An 8,190-nucleotide genomic window follows, 5' to 3' on the forward strand; every position below is an offset into this window, starting at 1 on the left:
AATCTGGTGTCACCCTAAACTCCTCCATCCACTCACTGCTTGAGGATTAGCCCCCTTAGGGACCTTGTCACCACTGCTGTCATTGCCTTAGTTTAGACCTGGAGTTGGCAAACTATGGCTGGGAGGCCAAATCCAGCCTCCACCTGTTTTTGTAAATAATTTTTTTTTATTGAGGTATGATTGACATTAAAAATAAGGTGTTAGTGGAACACCGTCATGCCCATTCACTTACATATTTTTTGTGATTGCTTCCACCTTACCACAGCAGCGTTGAGTAGTGGCAACAGAGACCACTCTGTCTGGCCTGCAAAGCCCAATATATTTACGGCCTAACCCTTAACAGAAAACCTGGTTGCCCGTGGTATTGCAATAGTCTCCTTCCTGGTTTTCCTGGTTTTATATCTTCTTCCTCCTTGAACTCATCCTCACCACCCCTTCTCCTGTGCCGGGGAATCTCCCTAAAATGTGCCCTTAATCATGCCTATTTGCTCCTCATGGTGTATTGAAGACTAAGAACCTAGTCTTCTACGTACTGGTGAGCCCCATACCAGGCTTGTTCTCTGGCTGTAATGAATGCTTTACGCCCTTTCTAGTCTGGCACACGCTGTTTTTCTGGTCTGAATACCCGCCTCTTGCCCCTTGTCCTTAACGACAAGTTCAGCATTTACTTCTCTGAGAAGCGCTTTCTGACTTCCACAGGCCGAACCAACGGCTTCTGCCCCTTTATGGCTTCAGCAATACTTCACCTTCAGCATTTATCCACAATTTCATGATCGTGGGTTTAAATGTCTGCCTTGTGGCTGCTGTGACTTCCTCTCAAGATTAGGAACATACATTTTTCACTTTTGTATCTGGATGTGGCCCTTAGTAAGCGTCCTTTAAGTTGTTACTGCCTGCTGGCATTTCAGGTGGGGTTTGAAGGCTTACATAAGGAGTTTGAGGAGTATGGGAAAGAGGCAGGTCAGGAAAGAGGTGGCACCTTAGCTAACAGCTGGAGGATAAAACAAGATAATGGGAGGGAGAAGGCAGTAGGAACAGTGTTGGTTAAGCTGATGAAACCTGAAAGAGGTGTGTTGGAGAGATGACGAGCAGAGGAAGGGGGCATGTGAGGGGATGCTGGAAGATAGTCTAAGAAGAGAGGCATCAGGCCCGTACTCTACACAGCCTCCTTTGCTGTGCTGAGGAGTCTGGGCGAGGGAAACCATGAAGGGCTGCAGGAAGCAAACACCATACTGTCTGCTCGTGTGTAGGTCTTCTGGAAGTCCTTTGAGGCACTGACTACATTTTTGTTTTGTCGTCATTCAGTCCTACACACACACAATTTCTGGCATATCATAGGCTCTCAATAAATGTGTCTTTCATCATTGAAATATAAGAAAAGTCCTCAGTTTTAAGAGTGGGGTAGTCTCTGGTGCTTAGTATTTTCTTAGAGGATGAACATTTGCTCTGTCTGCGACTTTCATAAATTTAAGAACTTCAGTCATATTTCACCTCAGTCCTTGGATTTTCTGCTTGAAAACTTCCCATTAGGAAAAAAGAGTCTATTCTCTGATGGAAGGTTTGAATTTCTTGGGTCTTTTTCATTGACTTTTTCTTCTTCAATTCTGTTTTGTCTTTGTTGAGTTAAGGCTTTCAAGAGCACCAGAATTCTTTCCTCATCTGCAAAACCAGAGGCAGATAAATTTAGTTCTTGTGATTTTGGTATTTTCTCCTAACGAAAATCTTAAATGGAGCCAGGAGAAATAAACTCTGATTTGCAAAGCATGCCAAAGATGGTGCCTCACAGGTGGAATGCAAAGCCTTTATTAATGATGCCCAGACTAATTCTGTCTTTAGCACAAGGGCTCAGAGAGCCAGCAACTTAGCAGTTTTGTGGGGTAGGCAGGGGGGCGTATCAATGAAATAAATTGGGTCATAAAATATTCCTAGACAATTGGATAAAACTGGGACTTATGGGGACTCCTGCACTCCAGGAAATTCTCCAAGTCTCCACTTATCCTCAAAATGAACAAGAAGCTTCAGTTTCAAATTGAGTGCATTTTCCATCCATGGATTGGCTTGTTTTGTTCAGTTTTACTTTGAGTATTTGAGGTTATCTTTTCGACGTAACAGCTAAACCCACGGCTTCCTTTCTCGTAAAACCAAAACAAAAAGGCTAGAAATTCAGGTGCCTTCTGTGTGCGCACATGTGTAGTACATACCTGGGATCAAAGCCTGCTATATAAAGTCCTTGATTCTGTGTGGGTTCAAACACATTTCAAAGCTTCAGGATCCTGAAAGTTTTCGCTCTGCTTCCTGAAGACCTGAACACTGCTCCCATAAAGCCATGGCTTGCTTTGGCTTCCAGAGTCATGGGGCTCGGCTGGACCTGGCTTCTAGGACCTGGCCCTGTACTGCCCTGTTTTCTCTTCTCTTCATCCCCGTTTTCTCTAAAGGTGAGTGAGGCTATTGGAGCATGGAGGTGGAGGAGGTGTTTCTCCCACCTGGGTTTCATTCCTTTTAGCAGTCAAGGGCAGTGATTTATAGCAAATCCAGAAGCTAAAGGTGAGACTCCAATCTCCTGGCGTGGGCAGCTCTGTATTCCAAGGCAGGCAGGGGACAGCTGACAGCAGCAAATCAGCAGAGACACAGCTCTTAGCAGTTTGCTGGGCATGGAGTGGGAGCTTAATGAATACGTGTGAGTTGGTCTGGGAGACATGAGCAATTTCAGACACTTCTATAAGATGAGAAGAAAATACTGCAAAGTTAAGTGATTTAAGAGAGCAAAGATACCCACCATCCTAAATCCATTTGGGCTTAGAATCAGGGTTAGCTCAAGATTTCCCTTTTTCTGACTTACTTCACTCTGGATGACAGACTCTATCTAGGTCCATCCACCTCATTACAAATAGCTCAATTTCATTTCTTTTTATGGCTGAGTAATATTCCATTGTATATGTGTGCCACATCTTAAGTCAGAAAGAGAAAGACAAATACTGTATGCTAACACATATATATGGAATTTAAGAAAAAAAATATGTCATGAAGAACCTAGGGGTAAGATGGGAATAAAGACACAGACCTACTAGAGAACGGACTTGAGGATATGGGGAGGGGGAAGGGTAAGCTGGGACAAAGTGAGAGAGTGGCATGGACATATATACACTACCAAACATAAAATAGATAGCTAGTGGGAAGCAGCTGCATAGCACAGGGAAATCAGCTCGGTGCTTTGTTACCACCTAGAGGGGTGGGATAGGGAGGGTAGGAGGGAGGGAGATGCAAGAGGGAAGAGATATGGGAACATATGTATATGTATAGCTGATTCACTTTGTTATAAAGCAGAAGCTAGCACACCGTTGTAAAGCAATTATACTCCAATAAAGATGTAAAAAAAATATTCCCTTTTTGAAGAGCACTGATTTAGGCAAATTATGGGAAGTTTCTTTCCTACCCAATTCAAGGTTTTAAGGTCCTCTGATTCACTTTTATAAACGGATTAGCCTGCTTGTTTAAACTTTCAGCATTCTTTACTCAATGCAGGGTTTTAAGGTCCTCTTAATCAACTCTATAGTTAGCTAATTATTTTAAAAAATGAAAGCAATTTGACGTAGTAAAACAAACAAACAAACAAAATGAAAAAAAGAAAGGAAGAAAGAAAGAACAAAAGAATGAAAGAAAGAAAGAGCCATAGGTCTGTTTGGCATAAGATACTTAATTGCCGCCTGACTTATCTCTGGACCTTAGGTGCAGATTCCCCAGTTTTCAGATGAAATAAAGCTCTTTAGAGGTTGATACCTGGTCTGTTACAATGGTGTGAAATGGTGACCGTTTTACCAGAAGGTGAATTTCAACCTTCTCTCCCTCTAGAGCTTCTCGGTTGAAAAACCAAGTGGTCTATACAAAGTAGGTGCTCAAAAGATATTTGATTATTAATTTTTACTGTATAAGAAATATTCATACACATTTTCTTATTTTACATGTTTTGAACATGTAAAGTTAAATATCAGGGAAATAATCAAATTTACTTTTAAGAAAATTTATCTCTACCTGTAACTGGGATCCTCCCATGGTGGATATTGGAAAATTGTGTAACCAGATTTAGTGGTGATAATTGGGAGCTTGCCTCGGGGGAGGGCAGGAAACTTGGTCTTCTTTAATCTTAGAGTCAACACAACAAATGGGCAGGATATAATGATTAATGCACAAAAAACCTTTAATACAGGGCTGAATTTGATTAAGTACTGCGGTGGAGTTATAATAGTACAAAGGATGCTCAGAGGGCATCTCTGATAGACAGAAATGAGGGTTGGGAAAGAAAACTACTGTCTAGCCAACCAGGGCTGCTGGATTAACCATGGCAATGGTTAATGGCTGTTGCCATATTGTTCTCTCTTCTGAGGACACAGGTTGCCTACTACAGGTGCTTGGGGGAAAGGACTAATGTTTTCAGAATAAAGTGATTTACACACAGGAAGAGGTGTCCTGGAAGCTCAGATTGGAGTGGTAAGCTGGGATCAGATAACGGAGACAGTGAAAGTTATTTGTTTTTGTAATCAGTGGTATATAAGGCATGAAAGGGTTTGAACAGAATGAGTGTCATCGTTCAATCCAAGTTTTGAGTGTCACTTGTGTGATTGATTGACTAGAGAGGGGCCCAGTTAGTTACAGGAAAGTAATTTGTCATGAAGCCACTATTTTTTAGATGATGTGAGCCCTTTTGTATGGAGAGCTGGCCTCCCTTCTCCTGTAGAAGCCAGAGGGAAAAGAACAAAGGAACACAAGTTGTTCGAGTGAAGGAGAGAGGGCGGTGGAAGAGGTGATGACAGTGGCAGGGGAAGCCCGTAGAAGTGAACAGCAGGGTTGCCTCAGCCTACAGAGGAAATGACCCGGTGCCCTCGGCTCGGTGGCTTCCTTCATCAAGCAGCATCCCTCATTCTCTGGCGATAATGCAGGGAAGGGGGTGGCCGGCACCATGGGCCAAGGCTCAGCTCCTCGTGGGCGATTGAGGTCCAGGGCCAGATCAATGCAGGTAGAGGTTATTAAGGTATACTTTGAGGGATAAAGCAAGACTCTATACCTCAGCCTCCAAACTTTCCCCTACTACTCTTATGGGTCCTACAGCTCTATCATAACCTTAGAATACCAGAGTGGGAAGGCACTCTGATGTCATCTGATCTAATCCCCTCTTTTGCATGTGAGGGAAAAATGAAGTCCACGGGGGAGGCATGGCTTTCCCCAAATCACCTATTTCACAGTAGAGCCAGCCCTTCTCTTTGTCACATCAGTGTTCTTCATGCCACAACCAACTGCCTTCGAGGCACTGTTTTCCAATAAGGAAGCACCTTCATGGAGAGTAACCGGAAGACAGTGGCGAGATGGAGGGGGTGCTGGGGTGGGTGGAGAAGGAAAGGGGTAGGGGAGGGTGATGGGTTTGTTGATGGGGGGAGAGAAAGGCTGACAGGTGAAACTGGAGGGGCTCATCAAAGATCAACTTTGCCCGGCTTGAGGGTTTTGCCTGGACCTTGTCACGGGCGAGCATGAGTTCATTGAGTTCCCTTTGGTTTTCTTGCTTTAGGGGTGCACGTGGCCCAGCCCGCAGTGGTGCTGGCCAGCAGTCGGGGTGTTGCCAGCTTCGTCTGTGAATATGGGTCGTCAGGCAAAGCCGCCGAGGTCCGGGTGACGGTGTTGCGGAAGGCAGGCGGCCAGCTGAACGAAGTCTGTGCCGCGACCTACATGGTGGAAGATGAGCTGACCTTCCTGGAGGATTCCACTTGCACTGGTACCTCCAGTGGGAACAGAGTGAACCTCACCATCCAAGGGCTGAGGGCCACGGACTCCGGGCTCTACATCTGCAAGGTGGAGCTCATGTACCCACCACCCTACTATGTGGGCATGGGCAATGGAACCCAAATTTACGTCATTGGTGAGCATCACTGACGACGCCTTTTGCATTGCTGTCTCTTCTCTGTGTGCAAAGAGTTTTGCTCCTTGATTTCAGGTCGTTCATGTTTAGGATTGTGGGAATTCTCTTTAAGAGTTCTCTGGCCTACTGCATGAGTCCTACTCAGTATGGGTGGCGAGGCAAACGGCATTCTGTTTATAAAATAAAATGAGCTGGAGAAGATGTGTTTCCTCCCGGCAGGTTGGGGCACTCACACTGGAGTGATACCCAGCATGAAATTTGGCCTTGGCCTTTGATCTGAAACTCCTGGCAAAGTAGCCCCAACAGTCTGACTTACCTGGGGTCCAGCGATTCCAATTAGGGGTGGACATCAAGGTCTGGAAGCTTGAACTTTTTCCTTCTCTCACCGGTAGGGGGGGAGTACTGCCCTAGAATTTAGAAAGCATCTCAGGGAAATTCTGCTTTGTTCTCTGTTGCAGATCCAGAACCATGCCCGGATTCTGACTTCCTCCTCTGGATCCTGGTAGCAGTTAGTTCAGGGTTGTTTTTCTACAGCTTCCTCATCACAGCTGTTTCTTTGAGCAAAATGGTGAGTGCCGTGCCGATAACGCACCATCCTTGGTCAGTACCTTTAGTGATAACAACTGGCCAAATGATGCTGTTGAGTGGAGTTTTCTTGAGATGAAGCGGTAAATGAAGACGAGGAAGGACGGTGGTAAAGAACACACTAGAACCCTTGGCATCGGCCTTTGAGGTTTCAGGATGACTAATATTTTATATGAGTGTGTTTGACATTGAATGTTTGTGTGCTTTTGCATAGGGTTTCATTTTGAGTAGCTGAACAACACAGGGCAGCTGTTTTGCTCTTTATCTTCATGACAATTGTACTTAAGTTAATAACCCTGAAACATTAGGTTGGGTAAAATGCTGCTGGAGAAGACCGCAGGGGTGGTTAATGTCCCTCTACTTTACCTGGAAAGCATCGCTCTGTGCGACTCTACTTGAGCCTTCCTTGACCAAGCTGTAGGCGTCCACGTAACACATGCCCAGGGTGCCCTGTTACCCAGTCTGCTCGACTGGCAAGCCTCATGCTCTTCTCCATCCCAGTAAATGAGAACCCAGTTTTCATTTACTACAGTTGTTGTAGAAGAAGCAGAGGTATGGAATCCGGACTTCTGTCAAGATTTCTGACAGTCGCTTGCAGCCTCCTTTGCCTGAGGCTGGATTTGCCATTCACAAACCTCTCCCTCACCTTCCTCTCTCCCTCCCCTTCTCTTCCACTCCCTTACTCCCTCCCTCTCTCCCTCCCGCACCCCTACACTGTATTCCAAGAACCTCTACTCAGTCTGTTCTGTTGCTGTAGCTTCTTTCTACCTCATTTGCTAAAAAGTGCCACACTAACTAGTAGACTAGACCTCAATTTACTGAGGTGATAAAAACTGGGAACTAATGTGGACCGAGAAAAAAAGTAATAAAGCGTATGTGAGGAGTAGAGATGAGACATACTGCTCGCAAAGAGAATAATTGAGGTTTATTATCTTATCAAGCTCATCCCCTCACAAACAAGACCCAGTCAATTATCATAGGCATTTTGGATGTTCTTTCTAAAGCTTTCTTGAAGTTTCTTTCTGCCATCTCCCAGTCAGGGAAAATGATTTCTATCTTAAGTCAATAGCACAGAGTTATTTACCCGAAATGAATTTTAATAGCTGAATCAAGAAAATCTCCTGGGGCTTATAATTCTGTATGTTGTGAACATCAATTTTTCAGTGGGGTAGGAACCCAATATTTGTTGAATCCTATTATAGTTAGAAGTGGCTTCTGTATTCCTCAATACTAATTACTGTTTCTTTTAATGTTTGGCAGCTAAAGAAAAGAAGCCCTCTTACTACAGGGGTCTATGTGAAAATGCCCCCCACAGAGCCAGAATGTGAAAAGCAATTTCAGCCTTATTTCATTCCCATCAATTGAGAGACCATTATGAAGAAAAAAGACTATTTTCCAATTTGTAAGAGCTGAGGCAATTCTAACTTTTTGCTATCCAGCTATTTTTGTTTGTTTGTGTATTTTGGGGGATTCATCTCTCTTTAATATAAAGCAGGATGCAGAACCCAAATTAAGCGTACTACAATTTAAAACGGAGGAGCAGAAAAACAGAGCCGGGCTGGTTCTGTCACATCTGATCCAATTTTAGTAAAAGCCTCACTTGGGAGCAATATTGGGATGCAGCATTACAATGTGAAGTCAAGACATAAGTTAGGGAATGGTACAGTCCCAAGAAAGCAAAGGAAGAATTAAGAGCGAGG

General features: G+C 44.2%; 1 protein-coding gene across 2 annotated transcripts; it reads left to right on the forward strand.

Annotated features, from left to right (window-relative positions):
• The first annotated feature begins 2,324 nt into the window (after window positions 1-2,324).
• Window positions 2,325-7,857, forward strand: CTLA4 (cytotoxic T-lymphocyte associated protein 4). Of its 2 annotated transcripts, XM_065880287.1 has the most exons (4): window positions 2,325-2,435; window positions 5,558-5,905; window positions 6,364-6,473; window positions 7,751-7,857. In XM_065880287.1, the coding sequence occupies exons 1-4, from the start codon at window positions 2,327-2,329 to the stop codon at window positions 7,853-7,855; spliced, it is 672 nt and encodes a 223-aa protein (XP_065736359.1). In that variant the 5' UTR covers window positions 2,325-2,326; the 3' UTR covers window positions 7,856-7,857. The 2 variants fall into 2 exon arrangements, with proteins under 2 accessions (XP_065736359.1, XP_065736360.1); XM_065880288.1 differs by lacking the exon at window positions 6,364-6,473 and having other exon boundaries at window positions 2,327-2,435; window positions 7,751-7,818.
• The last annotated feature ends 333 nt before the right edge of the window (window positions 7,858-8,190 follow it).

The sequence above is a fragment of the Phocoena phocoena genome, chromosome 7, assembly GCF_963924675.1.
Source record: "Phocoena phocoena chromosome 7, mPhoPho1.1, whole genome shotgun sequence".
NCBI lineage: Eukaryota > Metazoa > Chordata > Mammalia > Artiodactyla > Phocoenidae > Phocoena > Phocoena phocoena.